At 41.4% G+C, this 23,058-nt stretch overlaps 2 protein-coding genes across 12 annotated transcripts in view; one reads left to right on the top strand and one right to left on the bottom strand.

The window, feature by feature from the left end:
• HDAC2 (histone deacetylase 2) overlaps positions 1–1,829 on the bottom strand; it is a 57,965-nt gene extending 56,136 nt beyond the window's left edge. Inside the window, exon 1 of the mRNA XM_072141747.1 lies at positions 1,562–1,829. Within this exon, the coding sequence (XP_071997848.1) occupies positions 1,562–1,613 (52 nt within the window). The 5' untranslated portion in view covers positions 1,614–1,829. The remainder of the gene's footprint in view (positions 1–1,561) is intronic.
• A 76-nt stretch (positions 1,830–1,905) lies between these two features.
• On the top strand, positions 1,906–20,529 carry LOC140121752 (uncharacterized). 11 transcript variants are annotated; one of them, XM_072141750.1, is made up of 6 exons: positions 1,906–2,170; positions 11,681–11,782; positions 12,025–12,196; positions 15,077–15,171; positions 18,282–18,428; positions 19,317–20,529. In XM_072141750.1, exons 1-6 carry the CDS (start codon positions 2,160–2,162, stop codon positions 20,209–20,211), a joined length of 1,422 nt encoding a protein of 473 aa, XP_071997851.1. In that variant the 5' UTR covers positions 1,906–2,159; the 3' UTR covers positions 20,212–20,529. The 11 variants fall into 11 exon arrangements, with proteins under 11 accessions (XP_071997851.1, XP_071997849.1, XP_071997852.1 ...); XM_072141748.1 differs by having other exon boundaries at positions 11,678–11,782; XM_072141751.1 differs by having other exon boundaries at positions 1,906–2,216.
• The last annotated feature ends 2,529 nt before the right edge of the window (positions 20,530–23,058 follow it).

The following is a 23,058-nucleotide window of genomic DNA, read 5'->3' as shown; positions in this document are numbered from 1 at the left end:
ACCTGCCTACCTACCTACCGGGGGGAGCGGTGGCAGGTACATATTATATGGCTCTCACACAATTCCATTTTAAAATATGTGACTTTAATGGCTCTCAGTAACAAAGGTTCCTCATCCTGTGCGAAGGAATACGGTGGCACAATATAAAGATTATTATGTACCCTGTACTGTAAACGCTCATGTACCTGCATGCACCGTACACAGAAATCCTGTGCCGTATACCCCCACGGTCCCGCCCCGCATACTCTCCTGCACTATACACGTATCCTGCCCCGCATACTCTCCTGCACTATACACGCATCCTGCCCCGCATACTCTCCTGTACTATACACGTATCCTGCCCCGCATACTCTCCTGCACTATACACGTATCCTGCCCCGTCTACTCTCCTGCACTATACACGTATCCTGCCCCGTATACTCTGCTGTACTATACACGTATCCTGCCCCGCATACTCTCCTGCACTATACACGTATCCTGACCCGTATACTCTCCTGCACTATACACGTATCCTGCCCCGTATACTCTGCTGTACTATACACGTATCCTGCCCCGCATACTCTCCTGCACTATACACGCATCCTGCCCCGCATACTCTCCTGTACTATACACGTATCCTGCCCCGTATACTCTCCTGTACTATACACGCATCCTGCCCCGTATACTCTCCTGTACTATACACGCATCCTGCCCCGTATACTCTCCTGTACTATACACGCATCCTGCCCCGCATACTCTCCTGTACTATACACGTATCCTGCCCCGCATACTCTCCTGTACTATACACGTATCCTGCCGGGCATACTCTCCTGCACTATACACGTATCCTGCCGGGCATACTCTCCTGCACTATACACGTATCCTGCCCCGTATACTCTGCTGCACTATACACGTATCCTGCCCCGCATACTCTCCTGCACTATACACGTATCCTGCCCCGTATACTCTGCTGTACTATACACGTTTCCTGCCCCGTATACTCTGCTGTACTATACACGTTTCCTGCCCCGTATACTCTCCTGTACTATACACGTATCCTGCCCCGTATACTCTCCTGTAGTATACATATATCCTACCCTGTATACTCTGCTGTACTATACACGTATCCTGCCCCGTATACTCTCCTGCACTATACACGTATCCTGCCCCGTCTACTCTCCTGCACTATACACGTATCCTGCCCCGTATACTCTGCTGTACTATACACGTATCCTGCCCCGCATACTCTTACAATAGGGCTGCGACTCTACATATGCTACAGGTAATGGCCCGTAGTGAGCCGTGAATGGCCAGTTATCAGTGTGGGGCGTTAATAACGCGGTACCCAGCAGGTGTGAACAGACTGTGCAGAGTACAGGGCACGCACAGCGCTGGAGGCCGGCCCAGGAGCCGCAGCTCAGTAACTTTTAGCGCACTTGAGGCTGGAGGCAGCGGGCGCATCACTCCGGAGGAGAGGCCTCCTTCTCCCAGCCCGGGCCCAGAGGCAGCGGCATGGGTCAGACGTGCGCTGCTGGTGCGGCCTGTGCCCAGAGCTGTGCCGGGCACCGTGCTCCTCTCTTACCATCATAATAGTAGCAGACCTTCTTCTTTCCGCCCCCCTGACTGTACGCCATGGAGTGCTGTGCGTACGCTGCTTACACTAGGAGCTGGCGGTAGACGGGACAGGCCGGCTATATCACCGGGACAACACTGCCGTGCGCGGCTACCCGTTATTCGGTGATCAATGAGAATTTCCCGCTCGGCCGGGAACGCGCACATACACTCATATACAGACACGGTGCAGACAGAGGTGGGAGGGGCTGAAGGCAGAGTAGGCGTTACCTATCTTTTAGGTATACGAACAGACACTGCAAGATGAGGCGGGGTCTAAGTGAATGTGGGGTGGGCTAATCTCTAAAAGGCGTTAAAAAGGAGGGGCCTCACTGAACTGTTCATTTTAGGGCGGGACTTGCTACTTGAAGTGGGCGGGGCCGAACCGCCTCAAAACATCAGCCACACTAGGGCACGTAGGTTGCGCGTTGCCGTAAGGGAGAAACCAAAAAGCTGTTCATTAGAGGGGGGATTTTACCGGAAGCCCTTCTGCCTGTGCGTCCTAGTTGGACGCTCCTGTGTGCTTTGTACTTCAATGGTTGCCGGTTTCACCACCCCCGGACGCATTGATGGAAGTGGTGTAAGCTGATCTTTATATTGGCTTGAAGCGAAGAGCGCATGAAGCGGTAGGGTCTGGATGTTACGGTTATTTGCTTGAAGAGCACGGCTGTGTTATATGTATATACATAATGCTCCCTCCTTTTTAGTCCTGGGAGATGTGCGGGGCATGATGGGAGCTGTAGTCCACTTCTGTGACGTGGGGCTATGCGCTCACTGTATGACTGGACTACTAGTTGTCACTGTCATGCGTACTGCCGGGTGTATGTGTAATGTGATCTGCCCTCTGTATATCCAGGGCGTGGGGTCACGTTAAAGGGAAGCTCTACTAATATTGTGCTCCTTAGTCTCACACTCCCTAGCATAGGACTGTATGAGAGAAAGATTATTCTAATAATAATAATTCCTTTATATAGTGCCTACAGATTACACAGCGCTGCACAGAGTTTGCCTAATCCCTGTCCTAAATGGGGCTCACAATCTAATCAACCTACCAGTATGTTTTGGAGTGTGGGAGGGAACCAGGAGACCTGGAGGAAACCCACGCAAACACGGAGAGAGCATACAAACTCTTTGCAGATGTTGACCCTGGGACTTGAACCCAGGTCCCCAGCACTGCCAGGCTAACCACTAAGCCACCATGCCGGCCCCACTTCTCTATGTATCTGCAGTCTCCTGTGTATACTGGAGGACTTCCTAGTAAATATGGATTGGTCTAGTACAGTGATGGCGAACCTTTTGGAGACAGAGTGCCGGGGCTACAACCAAAACACACGTATATGTCGCAAAGTGCCAACATGACAATTTAAGTAGTAACTTATTGATCCCTGCTGTATCACAGGTTTTAATCGTATTGGCATCCTGAATTCACCAAACAATAGAAAGATGATGGAGAAATTTGGATTGTAGCTTCCCTCCAGGGTCCCCTGAAGAGAGAGAATCAGGGGACCCAGAGCAGGAGCTACATTGACAATCCATCTCTATCCACAGCGTCTCGCTCCTCCTGTAGTCCTGGCAGCCAAGGATGTTGCTTAAAAATAGCGCTGAGCATGGCGCATCCTGGGCTGTATTGGATCACAGGAGAAAGCCTTGAGTCCTAGCTGGCAAACTCTGTGTTGGGTTGAAGGCCTGGGTGCCCACAGAAAGGGCTCTGAGTGCCACCTCTGGCACCCGTGCCATAGGTTCGCCACCACTGGTCTAGTAGGTTACATACACATCTCAAATCTCAGGGTGCTGTCACATGGTGCGTTCTTGGACAGGTTTTAACCCCTTAGTGACTAAGCGCATTTTGCACCTCTATGACCAAGGCCTATTTTTCAAAACCAGCATGTGTCACTTTATCCGATAATAACTTTTGAAGGCTTTAAAGGGAACCTACTACCATGATTCTACCTATAAAGGTAGATCGGGTGGTAGGTGGATGTAAGGTACGTGAGGATAGCTCTTTTTAGAGCTAATCCTCACGTTCCCGCTAACTTTTGATACACTTTATTGAACTAATATGTAAATTTCGTTATGTGGCTACTGGGGCGTGGAGTAGCCGGGCATGAGGCTATACGGCGCGGCTACTCCACGCCCCAGTAGCCACATTACTTCTCCTACCTTGTTGCGTGCGGCGCGCAGCTCCTCGTAGCTGCGCGCCCTCGTCCTGCGGGGCTGGGGCTGCTCATGACGGACGAAGGCGCGCAGCTCCAAGGGTAGGAGGAGTAATGTGGCTACTGGGGAGTGGAGTAGCCACGCTGTGTAGCCTCGTGCCCGGCTACTCCACGCCCCAGTAGCCGCATAACGAAATTTGCATATTAGTTAGCTGTACCAAAAGTTAGCTGGGACGTGAGGATTAGCTCTAAAAAGGGCTATCCTCACGTCCCTTACATCCACCTATCACCCGATCTACCTTTATAGGTAGAATCGTGGTGGTAGGTGCCCTTTAACTTACCCAAGTGCATTTTAGTTAGTTTTTCCATGAAATTTTGTACTTCAAGTTAATGGGAAATTTTGGTTGATATATTTTGAAATTGTTTACCAAATTCCCATTTTTTTCATAAATATTTTGAAAAAATTGCTATTTTCAAACATCAAGATGTTCTGTTTTTCAAACTGATAGTCTTACTACACAAATTAGTTACAAACTAACATTTACCATATCTCAGCTTTGTGTTGGCATCATTTTAGAAGTGTCCTTTTGTTTTATTACGACCCTAGAAAGATCACAAATCAAACGGCTTTCTCTAAAATTTTCAAGAAAATTTTAGAATCAATTATTTTAGAGACCATTTCTATAGGGGTTTTAGAACTTCTGTTAATAAAAACCCCCCACATATCACCCTGTTCTATTAACTGCACCCCTCAAACTATTCAAAACAGCAGGTAGGATGCTTGTTAACCCTTTATGTATTTTACAGAAATTCAAACAAAATGAAGGTTTGATATGGAATTCATTAATACATTCACTTAGCTGCAAAATGTACCCACATTAACCGAATAAAAGTAGAAAATGCACCCAGGAATATATTGGGTAGTTTTTTCCGAGTAAGAGGACACCCCAAATGTGGATGTAACCCACTGTCAGGGCACATGGCGAAGCGTGAAAGGGAAGGAGCACCATTGAGCTTTTGTTGGGCAGGATAGTTTTCAGGTGCCATGACGGTGTTTGTAGGACCCCTGAGGCCATGTTCACACGTGGCATTTTGGTTGTGTTCTGAAACAAAATCCAAAGGCTCTACCTGCGATCTCACGTTGAGGTAAGATTGCATTTACTTTGCGTTTAGATAACGTGTTGGAGACACAATGTTACCAAAATATGTTATCACGAGTGGAGCCTGTGGATTGCGTTTCCTCAGGTACCACAAAGCTTTATCCCAGAGAATTTGTAAACTTTTTATCATGTGGTATAGGGGGCATATTAACTCCTTGCCACTGATGGGCTTTTTCCATTTTACACTCTGTTTATCGCTCCCTACTTTCAAAAATCATTAACTTTTTTAAATTTTTTCCTTGTACAGTGCTGTATGAGGGCTTAATTTCTGCGTAACAAATTTTGAAATAAAATTCAAAATGCGGTAAAATTGACACGAAAACGCACTTGCGCCATTTTCTGGTGGGCTCTGTTTTTGCGTCTTTCACTGTACATTCCAAATGGCATCTCTAATATATTCTTGGACATTTTGGGACTTGGTGATACCTAGCATGGTGTTTTTTTTTTTTTTTTTTTGTGTTTAACTTTTTTTCCACTTATATTTTTTTTTTTTTTTTTAATTGTTTTATGTGTTGTGGGCTTTTGGGACATTTTTATGAATTTCATTTTTTGGTGTTTTTTTTAACTTTTGTTTATTTTCACATTACTTTCATATGAGCTAGTGATCACATGATTAATAATTCCTACAAATGCACTGCAATAACCAGGTATATACAGCCAACGTGTGTATATGTGTATGTATGTGTGTGTGTGTGTGTGTGTATGTATGTATATATGTATGTGTATATGTATGTATATATGTATGTGTATATGTATGTATGTGTATATGTATGTGTATATATATATTTCTGTATATATATTAATATTAGTATGTGTATATATATTAATATTAGTATGTATGTGTATATATATTAATATTAGTATGTATGTCCCCCATACACCACAATGGGTGCACAGTGTCGTGCGCTCTGTAGCGCGTAGAAAGATCGGACATGTCCCATCTTTCGCCGGAATACGGTGCTGTGTATTTCTGTGGAGAGGGGCGGGGTGAGCAGCACTCGCCCCCTCCTCCTCTCCCGGGCTCCGACGTGTGCCCACCATGCTACAGTACGGCGGGCACACGTGACTGTAGCCTAAGGGTGATGCCACACATTGCGTTTTTGGACCGTTTTAAAACATGCCTTTTCAGTCCTTTAAAACGCATCAGTTTTTGACTGTTTACCATGCGTTTGGCTTCTTATTTTGGGGATAAATACTGAATGACATATTTAACATCAAAACCCCCTATATAATCAACCCATTCTCAAATCTGCACCCCTCAAACTATCAGAAACAGCTTTTGGGAAGATTGTTAACCCCTTGAGATCTTCATAGTAATTGAATCAAAATGGAGGTGAAACTTAAAATGGTCAAATTGTGTCGGTTACACGTTCATTTAGCCCTAAAATTTACACATTTCCAAAAGATAAAAAGAGAAAACCAACCACACAATATGTTCTACAATTTCTCCCGAGTATAGAGACCCCCTCCCCCACATGTGGCGTAACTTGTTTTATGGGGGTACGGTGAGACGCAGAAGGGAAGGAGTGCCCTGCAGCTGCCAGGATTTTAGTTTTCTTATTGGCCCCTTTTGTAGGCTATAAAATTTTAGCTTTTTCGTTATTGGGGCCATGTGACGGCATTTTTTTTGCGGGATGAGATGCTTTTTCCAGTGTTGCCATTTTGGGGTTGGTATCCCCCATTGTTGAAAATTCAGGAATATTTTTTTGAGGGCAGGAGAAGAAAAGCATCAATTCTGTACTGGATTTTTAAACCGTATAGCCTAATAATCATATTATCTTTATTCTATGGGTCAGTACGATTACAGGGATACAATACATGAATATTTTTTTCTTACATGTTACTAAATTTGCCAAATATGTGGGGAAAAAAATGTATCATTTTTGCATCGCCATCTTCCAAGTGGCATCACATTTTTACTTTACATAACATTGTTTTTTGCTGGACGTGTTGTACTTTGAAACAGTATCATTCTGGAGTACATATGTTTTGTTGATCACTTTTTATTACACTTTTTATGTTGGATTCAATAGGATCGAAATCATAATTTTTGGCGGGTTCTTAAGTTTTTTTTTTAACGGCGTTCATCGTGCGGATTTAATAATTATTTACTTTTATTCTATAAGTTGTTACAGATGCGGTGATACTATTTATGTGGGGTTTGTGTTATGATTTTGACTTTTTTTTGTGTTATATGTCTCTTTATATGTTATGGGGATTATGGGCATTTTTATTGATTTATTACAGGCAGTCCCCGGGTTACGTACAAGATAGGGTCTGTAGGTTTGTTCTTAAGTTGAATTTGTATGTAAGTCTGAAATGTATACTTTATAATTGTAACCCCAGCAAAAACTTTTTTGGTCTCTGTGACAATTGTATTTTTAAAATGTTGGGTTGTCATAAGAACCAGGATTAACACTAAAGCTTCATAACAGACACTTGTGATAACTGTTATAGATGTTTATTGTAGACTAGGACTAAAGTACAATAAATTACCAATATCCTGAGGTCCGCTTGTAACTCGGGGTCGTATGTAAGTCAGGTGTTCTTAAGTAGGGGACCGCCTTTACTTTTATTTTTTATTGAAAACTTTTTTTTTTTTTTGCTATTTCCACCATGGAACATGAACAAGCAATCATCTAATTGCTTGTTCATTATAATACTCTGCAATACTGATGTATTGCAGGGTATTAGCTGTGTCAGCCTATGCACATGCATAAGCTGACACTCTGCCTGTAAGATGACCTCATAGACGCTATCTTTCAGGCAGTGCCTACAGGCAGCTCTGGGATCCTTATCAGACCCCAGGGCTGCCATAGCAACGATCGGCGCCCAGCAAAAACGGCACGGGGGGAGGGGCGATCGTGGGGGAAAGACACCCCCCCCCCCCCCCAAAGGCATTTTAAATGCCGTGGTCACGCTGACCGCTGCATTTAACAGATTAAAGACCCACGATCGGAGCCCACTCCGACCGTGGATATTACACTGGGGTTTTCGGCTGTTTATTATAGATGTCACCCTCTGTGTCCCAATGCCTGTTCGGCTCAGATCTTGAGCTGAACTGGCATCAATGCTGCACTAAGTCACACTAAGATGCGAAGTCGCTGCACTCAGCGTCCGACGATGAGCGGCAAGAGGTTTAGATGCTTTTTTAAACGGACTGAAAACAGCAGCTTATTCAGACAGCTGTATGCTTACCTGGACTGGATCCCGGGAGAGCAAGAGATGGGAGGAGGATGGTTGTGCGCTTTGGACACCACCTCCCTCCCCCATAGGAAGACACGTGACCACGGACTTGGTCATGATGTGATGTGGTGATGTTTCTGGAAAATGCTTCTTATCCTGGAAAAATAAGTCCTCATTTGTGTACATTAACAGAAAAAATGCAACAGCCAGTAAAATCGGACAACGAAAAGCCTGGACTGGCTGCTGTATAATAAAAATATCTATATCTCAAAGAAGTAACAAAGGAGCACTCAACACATCCTACAACTTAATGAATTAAATATTCTCATTGAATACTTTGTTCTGTAAGTTGAATGTGCTGACGACAAAATCACAAAAAAAAAACGTCAATAGAATTCAAATTTATTAACCAATGGAGTCCTGGATTTGGAGGTACCCACAGAATTAAAGTGAAAAAACAAACTACAGGATGATCTAACTTTAATTTAATGTCTGTAAAACAAGACAAAATTAGGTTTGTGTATGGCCTCCATGTGCCTATATGACCTTTCTACAATGCCTTGGCATGCTCCTGGATGAGGATGTGGATGGTCTCCTGAGGGATCTCCTCCCAGACCTGGACTAAAGCATTCGCCAACTCCTGGACAGTCTGTGGTGCAATGTAATGTTGGTACATGGAGCGAGACATGATGTTCCAGATGTGCTCAATCTGATTCAGGTCTGGGGAACAAGCAGGCCAATCCATAGCTTCAATGCCTTCATCTTGCAGGAACTGCTGACACACTCCAGCCACATGAAGTCTAGCATTGTCCTGCATTAGTAGGAACCCAGGGCCAACTGCACCTGCATATGGTCTCACAAGGGGCTTGAGTATTTCATCGCGGTAACTAATGGCAGTTCGGCTACCTCTGGCAAGCACATTAACAGCTGTGTGGCCCTCCAAAGAAATGCCATCCCACTCCATCACTGACCCTCCCAAACAAGTCATGATGAAGGATGTTGCAGGCAGCAGATTGCTCTCTGCAGCGTCTTCAGACTGTCACTGTAACATGTGCTCAGTGAACATCTGCTGTCATCTGTGAAGAGCACAGGGCGCTAGTGGCATATTTGCCAATCCTGATGTTCTCTGGAAAATGCTAAGCGTCCTACAAGGTTTGGGGGTTGTGCTCACAGCCCATCTGTGGACGTCGAACCCATACCATACTTATGGGGTTAAAAAAGGAAAAAATTGGATCGCTCACCCAATCACCTAGATGTCCTCCTGCACCCGATGCCTGTGGTGGTGCACGCCGCCAGATCCTTGACTGTTGAGATCCCAGAGCGTAGAGCAAATTCACGGTCAGCGGCACTCTTGAAAACCACAACGGAATTGGTGCAAACGAGTCCTCTTTATTTGGCTTTAACCATGCATAAATACATGGATAAAAAGAATGCGTGAGATCGACGCGTTTCGACGTTCACAACATCTTAATCATGATCTCCACCATGATCTCACGCGTTCTTTTTATCCATGTATTTATGCACGGCTAAAGCCAAATAAAGAGGAGTCGTTTGCACCAATTCTGTTGTGGTTTTCATGAGTGCCGCTGACCGTGAATTTGCTCTATACTTATGGGGTTGGTTTCTAACTGCTTTGGCAGACATTTGCACATATCAGCCAGAAAACATTGGTACTGAGATTTGGTCTGTGGTCCCCACCTGCAGAACCACTGTTGTCTATTCCATTTGCACAACAGCATGTGAAATTGATTATCAATCAATGTGGCTTCCTAGATGGACAGTTTGATTTCACAGAAGTTTGAACTTGGAGTTATATTGTGTTGTTTGTATTCCCTTTATTTTTTGAGCATTGTGTGTGTGCAACTATATATACACGCAGGGTAAGATGACATCAGATCATACCCCAGCATGAACCTAGAACCTATTTTACCTAGAAGGAAAAATAATTTCTCTGAGCTCGTTTCTATAAACAATTGATACAAATGTGATATAGTCTTAGCGTGAACCTGCTGTTGGGTTAACAAATTTCCCTAGAACTGATATAAAACGTAATAAACTGTAAAAATCACAAACCTGTTTGGTATCGCAGCATCTAAAATTGCCCGATCTATCAAAATATGAAACCGGTTAATCCTGGCAGTGAACCCCATAATAGAAATACCCGCAACGCTACTTTTACACCATTTTATATCTCAGAAAAAATGTAATAAAAAGTGGTCAAAATGTGGCACACTCCTCAAAATGGTAGCAATGAAAGAGTCCGCTCATCTTACAAAAAATTACACCTCACAAAGCTCTGTACACCATAATATGAAAAAGTTATTAGTGTCAAAAGATGGCAAAAGGAAAAAATTTTCGTACACAAGGTTTTACTTTTAAAAAATGTATTAAAACCTATATAAACTTAGTATCCCCGTTATTGTACTGAGCCAAAGAATAAAGCAGGAGGGATATTTGGAGCACACTGTGAAAGTCGTAAAAACTGAAGCCGCAAGAAGATGCTGCAAATACGTTTTGTTTGTTTTTTTCACCGATTTCACAGCATTTTAATTTTTTTTTCCCCCCTCCTTCCAGTACAATGCATAGGATCAATTTTTTTCACGCAGAAATAAACGCTCATAAAGCACTGTACACAGAATAATGAAAAATGTATACATTTTCTATAAATGTAGCCAAATTGTCCCTTAGAAACTAGAAAGCTGTCCTTGAGTCCTGCCTGAACCCCCCCCCCCCTAGATTCGGCTTTTATTACCACAGAACAGCTGTGTGACATGCCAAAAATGGGGAAAATGTGTTGACTTGAGTACAAGTCTAGGGTGGGAAATGCTGCCATTATTCTCTAAATAAAATGTCCATTAGTCTCCCCTCGTCAATAACATGTCCACTACATAGTGCCCCCCCTTAGTGTAATGTCCACGGAAGTGTGTCCCCCCTTAGTGTAATGTTCACGGAAGTGTCCCCCCCCTTAGTGTAATGTCCACGGGAGTGTGTCCCCCCCCCCCTTAGTGTAATGTCCACGGGAGTGTCCCCCCCCCTAGTGTAATGTCCACAACAGAGTGCCCTCCCCCCTTGGTGTAATGTCCATGGAAGGGTGTCCCCCCTTAGTGTAATGTCCACAGCAGAGTGCCCTCCCCCCTTAGTGTAATGTCCACAGCAGAGTGCCCTCCCCCCTTAGTGTAATGTCCACAGCAGAGTGCCCTCCCCCCTTAGTGTAATGTCCACAGCAGAGTGCCCTCCCCCCTTAGTGTAATGTCCACAGCAGAGTGCCCTCCCCCCTTAGTGTAATGTCCACAGCAGAGTGCCCTCCCCCCTTAGTGTAATGTCCACAGCAGAGTGCCCTCCCCCCTTAGTGTAATGTCCACAGCAGAGTGCCCTCCCCCCTTAGTGTAATGTCCACAGCAGAGTGCCCCCTAAAGTAAAAACAAATAGTACTCATCCTCCGGCGCTTGTCCCCGACGCCCTCTCTTCCCCAGCACCACCTCCTTTGGTTCCTGGCTGGGCCGCCAAGGGCACGTCTATGTGATCTGCCAGCACAGAACTATGAGGTCTGCAAATGGTGACACTGCTGCATCTTTGTTTTTCTGCCAGCAGATCGCATAGACCCAGCCTGGCCAGGAACCTGGTAAGAGGACGCCGGCGGACCCCCAAGACCTACTGCTTGGAGAAGTGGACGCCGGGGGACAGTGTCGGAGGGTGTGTACTAACTTTTATTTTTTTATGTTCTCAAGCATAATGAGCTTATACTTGAGTATATATGGTAGATAAATTCAATTAAACTATCGATGCCCAGAGAAAAATATCCCTTTAAGTGTACCTTTTATTATTTTTACTAAAGTAAGTCCTCGGAGTACATAGTGTTATTTGTCTTCTGACTTGCTCTATTACTTTTGTGGTGGTTGAGTTGTTTATTTTTCTCTTTCTTTACTATAAGTCAGAACCGCTACAGTCAGAATGGACCATAATGAGAATACATCGAGAATGGAACATAATGTGAATACAGTCATTGTGGGAGATGATGGGAATACATCGCTTCCTCCTGTAAGACTACCATCAGTACATATGGCACTTCTAGTACTACTGGCAAGAAGAAGAAAGCTGAGAAGACAAGTAAGCATTCAGTCCATTTACACAGAACTGTATTGTCCACAACTCAGAAGATGTGCAGATTTTTCCATGATACTTTTTCTTTGATCATGTTCCATTCCTGATTTGTCTTCAAAATGTTGATACAAAATAATGGTAAAAGAATAGCTGTATGAGAGTGTTTGTATGCCTATTTGTTCCACTTTGGGCTGCATTCATAAGGAGATGCCCCTTCTAGTGGGTACAAGGTTGTATTGATCCAGATGTGTGATGTCACTTGGCAGTGGTCTGCTCTTCATTTAGTGTATAATAATTCTTGTATGGGCAAATTCACACTGCCGTGAGCCCGCCGCACCGTAGCACGGCGGGCACACGGCAGCGCAGGGAGAGGAGGAGGAGGAGGAGGAGGTGAGCGCAGCTCACCCCCGCCCCTCTCCATAGCGATGTATGGCCGCGGCACCGTAATACGGGAAAAGATAGGACATGTCCTATCTTTCCCCGGGCTACGGAGCGGTACGGTGCCGCACGTGTGCTGCACTGTACCGCTCCCGTACAGGGCCGTGAGCCCATAGAAGTGTAAGGGGGACGTATATCGGCCGCATATACGTTGGCCGTATATACGTCCCCCATACTGTAGTGTGAATGTAGCCTATTTCTGTAGCGCACACAGATTTTGCTGCGCTGCACAGAGCTTTCCAAATCAGTCCTAACCCTTGCATGCAAGATGTCCCAAATCTACATTTATGTTGTATTTTGATGATTGTAATTCCAAGACCAAAAAAATTTGGCAATTGGATTTCCAAATTTTAATTCTGTCATGGGATAATAGATGATTATCAATAAAACTTCAGTACAGACACCTGACAGCTGATCATTGCAGTCTGAGACTAACGTGAAGCATCGAGAGAGGTCATAGAGGGGGGGGGAGGGGAGACGTCCATCTGTAACTAGGGGTGGTCTGTAATTGTGTCCATAATTTAATATAAAGTAAAGTAGCTGCAGTTACATTTCTTTTCATAACTTTTTCCTTTCAATTTTATTGGTCTTCCAAACAATTTTCACATGTTATCTTTAGGAAGAATGTTCTTTACAGCCATTTTACCCACAAGCGGTAAAATATCGCTCAGTTTTCTTGGACAATAAAACAACGGTTTCATTTTCTTTCTCCTGGCCAGGGAATATCCTCAAACTGTACGCAATACCATTTAATTGCTTCTTTAGTTTGCTTTGGCAAGATTAATCATTGTGGCTGATGCTGGATGATTAATCTGGTACAGTACAGTCAGCATACATAAGAACACCGGACTTACAGACGACCCCTAGTTACAAACGGACCTCTGGATTTTGGTAACTCACTTCCCTAGTCTGCAATAAACAGCTGCAGGAGTTATAAAAGGTGTCTGTAAATAAGCTTTTATTAATTCTGGTTCTTATGACATTGACAAACCCAACATTTTTTTAAAAATCCAATTGTCACAGAGACCAAAAATTCTGTCTGGGGTTAGAATTATAAACTATGCAGACTTGCATACAAATCTACGGAACCTACATTGTACGTAACTTGGGGGCGGCCTGTAGAAAAACGATTATTCCTGGTGATGAACCCTGTAACAGAAACTAATGCCGACTTGTCAGAGTCACTACTTTTTTCCCTATTTCGCAGAACACTAAATTTTCATAACAAGTAATTAAAAGGTGGTAAAGTATCGATGAGAATGTCATCTTGTCCCACAAATTACAGCTTGCACAGCTCCATACACTGAACTATCAAAAAGTTATTGGTGTCAGAATATGGCAAAACTAAGAATTTTTTTTGGACGATTTTTTTTTTAATGAAAACCTACGTAAATTTGGTATTTTCGAGATTGTACTGACCAAATTAATAAGGGAGGTGTTATTTGGATTGCATGGGAAAAGATTTAAAAACAAAGCACATAGGTATATGGCACAACTGTATTTTTTTGCCAATTCTATCCAGCTTCCCTGTACAATAAACACAATATAAAATGGCGCCACTAGAAAGCTGAATTTGGCCCACAGACAATAAGTCGTCACATATCTGGCTTGTGGAAAGAGGGGAGTAAAAAATGGTTACCTTCCCCTCCTCCCCATTCACCTCCCCAATGTTGCACGGGCCCCTGCTGCTTATCCCTTAGGCCCCCCTTCACACGGAAATTCAGTGACAGATATCTGGCCGCACAATTTGCGGATGGATATCCGTCCCCATCAATGTCTACGGCAAGCACAACGCGTGTCACCGTACCGGCACTGTGAAAAAGAGAGCATGCTCTATCTTTACCAGTACGTACAACTGGACACCAAACATCCCCATGGAAAGGGGAAGCCTCTCTAGCCGAACCAACAGACATATTCTTTTTTTATTTTGTTTTTGTTTGTTTTTTTTTGTATGAATGTTTTTGTTTATAAACTAGAGATAAAATTCCACCACCACACTAGCACACTTTGTAGATAAGTATTATAAGTATTAGTTTGTATTATTACATTTATACAAGTGGAGAGTTTAAATGGATATCTACTATGTGTGTTCATATACAAATGGTCCCCTACTTAAGGACACCCGACTTTCAGACAACCCATAGTTACAGACACACCCCTCTGACACATTAAGGTGTCTGTAATGAAGCTTTATTGATAATCCTTGGTCCCATTACGGCAGAAAATGTTTAAACTCCAATTGTCACTGGGGCCAAAATTTTACAATTATAAAATATACAGTTTCAACTTGCATACAAATTCAACTTAAGAACAAAGCAAACTGCCTGTATATGTGTTAATTTTGCATGACTATGACCAAAAAAAGTGTCATATGGCCGTTGGTGACTACAGGTAAAAATACTGTAAATATGGTCCAGGGTGTAAATGGATTTATGGATGTATCTACAGGAGGCGGCAAGGCAAAAGCGACTATGGATTCATCCAGAGATCAGAATGAAGCAAGAAAAGGGTCACTTTGCGATGTTATATGCAGATCTTCGCAGGTGAGATCACTAAATGTATGTAAAAAAAAAATTTAAGAGTAGATCCAGAATATTGCTTGATGTGTTCTTGCAGAGCAGCATCCCGAATACTATGTATTTCCACTCCTTCTCTTTCCACATTTTTTTCTCATCATTCTGCACATAATAGTCCATAATAACAAGTCCAAACCAGTCGTATGGAGCAGTATACAGAGTATCTTCAGTGTAGTTGGCTTTGCCTGAAAGAGACACTAACATCTAATTTTATAAGTGTGTGTGTAACTAATATATAAAACTAATATAAAGCAACCAATCGCAGCTCACCTTCTATTTTGCCACAACTTATTAACATGAGCTGTGAGCTTTGATTGGTTTCTAAAGGCAATGAGTATAAGACCACTCTTGTGTGAGGTAATGGGGAGAGAGCCAGAGGGAGGAGAGAGGGAGAGACTGATATAAAATATTTTTGTTAACCCATTCTATTTGGTCATAGCTAAGAGCAGTTATTTAGTATCCTGGGCAACACCGGGTGCTGCAGTACACACTGAAGATTAAAATTGGAGAACAATTTATGAGTTTTCTTCAGAAGTAATGTAATCTCCATTGATCAACATTCAATTTATTTATTTATTTTTTATTTATTTATTTTTTTGTAAGGGGTACACTATGCTACTAGAGCAGTGTTTTACATAATTACCAAAGTATATCAAGATAAAACCTTTTTTTTGCAAAAAAAAATTATAATTGGAGTACAGTAATGTTTGTAACACAGAGAAAGATTATAACAAAATTTTGCATTGGCTGATGGGGGTCACTCCTTCATTTGGGCAACCTGCTGCTGTAGGGTTTCAGACATTGTGGAACGGCACACTGTTTTTGCAGTCAGTGCAAAATGTTAGGCTGTCAGTTAAATAGAAAATAATAATAATAATAGTTTCATTAATTATTAATTTTATTCTGTACTTTAGAACATATACAATTTATTAAATGTGTTTAAAATGCTGCTATTTTACTTTTGTCAGGATATAGTCACATAGGACTACACAATGACCTTGACACTCTGGATTTCATCAGGCCAGAGAATCTGGTTTCTGAAAGTTCATAAGGTGCTTTTTGCAAGCTCTAGGTGGGCTTCTACAAGGTTACATTTTTTTTTTAAAATAAATTTTGTACCCTTCTCCAGAACTGTTTCTCCACAGGATCTTGTCTCCAAGCTTAAAAGGAAATACCTTTTGGGTTGGTGTTTGGTCTGAGATGCGTCACTAGCTGTGAGGCCTTGTTATAAACAGGGATGTGTGTTTCCAAATCCTGTTCACAAGTGAATGTACCACTGTGGACTGCGATCAGAGCATTGCCAGGTCAAGTTTGTATAAGTTAAAAAAGTAAAGTTTAAACATTAGAATAAATAAAAAATAAATACATAAAAATATAAGCACCTAAAATGTCACTTGCCCATAAAAACACTTAAAGTATAAAAACCACAAATACACATAGAAACCTCAAATATTTGGTATTGCCGCGTCCTTAACAATCTGTATAATAAAACAGAATCGTTACTGGTCCAGCAAGGGAAACGCTGTAAAAAAAAAAAAAAAAAAAAAACACATGTTATGAATAAGAAAATTTTAAATTTAATCCCTTTCAAAAAATGCTCTTAAAAGTGATTTAGGCACACTAAAATAAGACCACTAAAAAAAAAAAACTCTTCTTGCAAAAAATACACCCTTAACCAGATTCGTTAGCCAAAAAATAAAAAAGTTCTGCATATGAAAAGATGGTGATGCTAAAATGAACAAGATTTTCTCCAAATTAGTTTTTATTCAGTAAAATGCACAAAACCCCCACATATTTGGTATCCCTTCATCCATTACAATCTGCATAATAAAACAGAATCGTTATTGGACCCGCTAAGTGAACCCTGTAAAAAACAACCTCAAAAAACTCTCCAAAAAACGATAATTTTTAATTAATACCCTTTGAAAAAATGCTCTAAAAAGTTATGCAATCTAAAATAAGACCACTTAAAGGAACAACTCTTCTCGCAAAATATAAGCTCTTAACCAGATTTGTCAGCTAAAAAATAAAAAAGTTATGCATATGAAAAGATGGTGATGCTAAAATTAACATTTTCACCAAATTCCTTTTTACTTAGTAAAATTTGGGGAAAGAAAGTTCAAAAATCTTTATAAATGAGGTATTTTCTTAATTATGGCGACCCATAGAATACAAATAACATACTATTTTATGGTATGGCAAATGACCTAAAAAAAAATCCCCAGAAAAAATCTTCAAAAAAATTGATGATTTTCATTTCCTCCACCATCAAAGAGTTAATAAAATCTCACCAATTAACTATAGATGCCCCGAAATTATGTAACAGAAAAGTGCATCTCATGTGGCAAAAAAAATAAGCCCCTATAGGTCCACATTAAAAAAAAAAAAGAAAAAAAATTATATCGGTGTACTCAGGAGAAATTGTGTATCAAACTTTGTGGAGCCTTTTTTCATTTAATCCATTGGAAATGTTTCATTTTCCACCCAAACTGAGTGTATTGTCAAAAATATTACAATTTGTAGACGGCAACTCCATTTTTTTAAAAACCCTATAATACATTTGAAAGGGTTCTAAAAAAAATTTTCAAAAGTGCTTTTCATACGTTGAGGGGTGTATTTTCCATAATGGGGTCAATTACAAGTTGAGCAGAACCATCTAAATACAGGTTTTGCTGATTTTCGGAATTTAAAAAATAGCAGCCAAATTCGGAGCCTCATAACATTCTAGTAAAAAAAAAAAATATCCAACATAAAGCAGACGTTTGGGAAATGTAAGTAATTTGGGTGCTATGACTATCTGCATCAAAAGTAAAGAATTTTTCAAAATTTTTACCAAATTTAGTTTTTTTTTTTTCATAACTAAACACAAAAGATTTCCTCCAAATTTTTAAACTAATTTGAAGTACAATCTCAAAATCCCTTGGATATCTTATTGCGTTCCAAAGCTATAAGCACTTACAGTGACACAGGGCAGATTTGAAAAATGGGACCGCGTCCTAAAGGCCAAAATAGTCCCGAGGGGTTTAATTGGTAGTGTATTATGATATTATGAATTTTTTTTTCTTCTTTTTTTGCAGGTGTCCCGAGAAATTTCAAGAGTTCATTCAAATGTCCACATCTGCATTTGATGGATTGCTTGATCTCCTAAGACCACAGCTTACTATGCAGCAAACTCTACTGAGAAGGTGCATCAGTCCTGAGCAGCGGCTGCTCATTACTCTACGGTAATTTCATAGCTTTTGTCTGTTTGTTTCATATGGCCATGACCACGTTAAGTCATGGGAAAAAAAGTCCACCCTCTTTAAATTATAAGGTTTTATGTATCAAGATACAATTCTTATCTGCGTGACAAAGAATGTATGTTATACTATGAGTCACTGCTGTAGCTGGCTTTAGTTTGAATACTGCAGAGGTATTCAGGGGAGGGTGCTGTGTTCGGTGAAGAGATCTGATACATTAGTGTAGACAAGTCCAGCTATGATTAAGGACGGTAAATCCGTCCGAATCGCGTAAGCTGTTTTTGCCCCCCCACAAGTGGGTTTTGTACTTCCTTCATGCAACAATAAAGGATCAAAAACCCACTGCCTGGAGCTTGGCTGAGACGCATATTGTTTTTAGACAAGTCCAGCTACAGTCTTGGAATAGAAATGCATTTTTCACAGTCCTTCTTCTGCTAACATACACAAAGGTATAGTACATGGATCTCCATTGAAGCCACCTACCGACCAATTCCCTTTCGTTAAGAGTTTGGTGTAATTTGTCATTCTCTATACAACTGTATATGGTCCCACAATCATCGGCTTCCTAGCCAACACACCAATACCAATATTGTTTTATTAAGAGAGCTCAGCTCTGAAGTCTTTATGAAGTCACGGTCCTCTTATTATACAGAACGCATCCCCCCCCCCCCCCAGCATCCAGGGACATGAGCAGCCAGCACTTGTGAAGGACAGAATGACATTGGAGTGGATGTTTTGAGGCAGGAGAGAGCTTGGCATAATTTGGAAGGGGCTAACCTGCCTGCTAAAGTACTATTGGCTCATTAGATTAACTTCTGCTGACAGGTTCCCTTTAATAACATTTCATATTTATTTATTTATTTTCATTTTTAGGTTCCTATCAACTGGTGAGACCTACTCTTCACTCCATCAGCTCTTCCATGTAGGGAAATCGACAATCTCCGGGATAGTCAGGACCACTTGTGAGCTGCTCTTTCAGAATTTACGGCTTGCAGTGATGCCTGCTCCCACTCAAGAAACGTGGCTGCAGATTGCAGAGGGTTTTGAAAGTGCAGCCTCTTTTCCCAACTGCATAGGGGCGGTTGATGGAATTCATTTCCGTGTGCACCAACCACCGCACTCAGGATCCAAAAGCTTCAATAATAAAAAGTTCTTTTCAGTGATTTTAATAGCCGTGGCAGACACAAAATACAGGTTTCTTGCCATGGACGTTGGTGCCTACGATAGTTCAGGAGATTCCAGGGTGATGGAGGCATCACTGATAAAGCAAAAGTTGCTGCATGAGGAGAATTCGCTGCCACCACCAAGGCCTCTTCCGGGTACAACACAAACTTTGCCCTTTGTCATGGTTTCTGATGAAGCTTTCAATGTGACACCCTGCCAGCTGCGCCCATTCCCAAGAAAAGGCTTGGACACGCGGAGGAGAGTATTTAATTATCGCCTTAGTCGGGCACGGAGATACATTGAGTGCACCTTTGGGATAATGATTAAAAAGTGGAAGATCCTTGGCACTTCAATACAATTGGATGTAGCCACAGTGGATGCAGTTGTCAAGGCATGCAGTGTCCTTCACAACTATGTTCTAGACCATGATGGTCCTGATGTGGGTGCTGAAACCAGCATACCTTCTCTTGGCACAGCCATCAACTGGCAGACCTCAACCACTCATGATTCTGGATTAGATGTCCGGGATCTGTTTGCTGATTATTTTATGACCCCCGAAGGATCTGTGCCCTGGCAGATGGCATGTGTTAGTGGAACAACCTAACTAATATGGTGCATTTACATTTTGTATTGTTCTATTACTACTTTTTTTTTTTTTTTTTTTTTTTTTTTTATAATTCTCGTGTATTATGATGCCTTAATCAAATCCAGTATTTTTTTCACCAGTCTGTAAACATATTATGTGCAATTACCATGCTACTTATTTTATGTGTTCAAGAATTAATTTTCTGTCCTGGTGGACAATATGGCTGCCTTTTAAATTTAATGATTTAATAATCAAGGTCAATAAGACATTAAGCACTAGGAAATGCTCTGAATTTCATTTTTCTCTTGCAAATAAGTAAATGATAATGCTGATTAATTTGGGTGTGTGTGGTTTTTGAGCTTCAATATATATTCATACCATTAAAGAATAATCATATTTTTAGATGATTTTTGATATTGTGTGTGTTGCAGAGAGTGATGTGAACTTTTTTCTTCTATACTTCATTAAGGAATTCTGCTTGGGCTACATTAACACGACAGTGTATGTGCGGCCACAAGCTTACGGCCGTACATACGTCCCCATAGACGGCAATGGTACCCCTCCGTACACGGGGGAAAAAGATAGGACATGTTCTATCTTTCCCCGTGTGCACAGCTGTGCGCCTTGCCTCTCCAGCATGCCGGATGTATGCCTAGCTGGCATGTCCATGTGAATGTAGCCTTAGTTTGTAAAGAAATCGTCTGCAAAGTGCTCCTTAGTTACAATGCAACTCCTATGTTGCTATTGCAAATATGTCTGCAGGATTAATGAGGGGTCTCTCCTCTCCTGTTTATTACACAGCTGTGAGAATTAACCCTACTTACTCTCTTCCTGGCTATAGTATGCTATGAGCAGTATTTTTAAAGATCAAGTTGAAAGTGGTTAATCCTCCCTTCCCAGAGATATTTAATCAAATACAGGTAGATTACATGTGAGTTCTTTTAGCCTCCATAGACACACACTGTACAGCCTGGAATATGGATATCTATGGGAGGAAGTAGCTGTATTTTTTTCTTTTTATAAACAAAGCAGAATTGCTAATGAAGTAATTTTTAAAAAAATACTATATAAAACATATCTGGATTTAAAGAGAAGTGTTTGAGTGCTTTAAACAAAGTTTATTTGATATGCATAAGAATATATTCTCACACATATGGATAGTGTACTGTGAGTAACTGTTGATCCAATTAAATATCACTGGTAGGTTACATGGCATCTAATTGTGTAAACTCGTACATAGATGTGGTTGGTATAAATCAAGCTACTAACCTCGTAGATTATTTAGGGGTTAATGTCATTCTGTACTTCACGTGGAGTTGCAACTCCTTATGAATGGTCTTTTCCACGCACATAATAAAACACTAATAGTTTGACCAAAAAGTGATGTAACCCTTACAAAGAATAAATTTAAAAAATTACCATCTTTATTAGTAACATACAAATAATCAAGACACACAATAGATGAACTACAATGGGTTAAAAGCCATGTGTGGTACAATAAATAATTATGTCTATGTATATGGGTAGGTAATAAGTTTGTCATATAGCATAGCCCCAAGTAAACATGCATAAGACAATGGGGTTAGAATAGATGCACAGACAATCCTGCAGGAAAAAATGACAAAAGGAAAGTGGAAAACAAATACCATACCAAATCAGATCACACATGGGAAGTTGCCCCGACACGTGTTTCGCTATGAGCGCTTTATCAAGGGGAATGTAGGAGAAGAGGGACTCATGGGTGTAAAAAGGGGAAGCGGACCAATGAAGTTGTTTGTACACACCTGAATTATGAAAGTACCTGAGTGCAGTGAATGTCCGGACCGGAAAGGAGCCGCACACACAAGTAAAACGGTCCGGCTCACTACATTGCGCGATTGCCCAGTGCGCATGCGCGGGATTTCCACAGTGTCGCGAGATTTCGGTCTTGCTGGAAAAGTGTCGCACGCGCAGAAAAGTGTCGCAGAATACCAGGTAAGTATGAAACCAGGCGCATAATTGTAAAGAGAGGACCAAGACGGCCACCAAGGGTAGATTAGATCAAGGAGTGATATAAACGTGGACCAAAAGATGTATCAATAAGATAAAATGGCCAGTGGTCAACCCATGCCTATATGAAAAAAAGGTGCAAAAAACATGAAAATGGTCCAATGTAATTTGGATATGTGGAGCATGATAAAGTGCAGGTGCTATAAAAATGCATCAACAGTAATACGGATAAAAATGACACACGAATATGACAGCCTATAAATATACACTAGGCATAGGGTTTAAGAACTGAGAATGTAAAGAATAAAGTGCTACAATGAATAAAGCTTCAATACTATAAAGTGCAAGACGGTATAAAGTGCAGAGATGAGGTCAGCAAAAGGTGGAATATACATATATTATTTCACTGAGAAATTGTTTAGCGGTGTTAAGCCAATAGCTCCTTTTATTAGGCTAGGTTCACTGACTTTGGAGTTATTTTTGAAATTAAAACGTAGCTTTTATTTCACATAAATAAAAGAGGGCAAAACTGTGATTGTCAACATACAACATAAATGTGATTGTTTTGTTAGTTTTTCTTTAAGTAGGTACATAGACTGAACATGCTCGTGTGTCCTACTTTAATTGTTGCATCTCTTTTTTGGCAACATTACTAACAACAGATTAAAAATGTTTTATACAGCACAGTGGTGATTTTGGGTATGTTGTTACATCACCACTCAGTGTTTGTGGCAGGGCGACTGCAGCAGTACTAGGTCTGAACTGCTGCTTCTTATCTGATAGTTTTTCGGAGTAGCTATACGGTGTTGTTAACTGCCTTTGGTTAATAGAGACTGTGTTAGAGCCATAGGTGAAGGTTGGCTTGAGCCATTTGTG

This window comes from Engystomops pustulosus, chromosome 3, assembly GCF_040894005.1.
Source record: "Engystomops pustulosus chromosome 3, aEngPut4.maternal, whole genome shotgun sequence".
Taxonomy (NCBI): Eukaryota; Metazoa; Chordata; class Amphibia; order Anura; family Leptodactylidae; genus Engystomops; species Engystomops pustulosus.
Note: the sequence above shows the minus strand (reverse complement) of the source record. Positions and strands in the feature narration are given on the sequence as shown.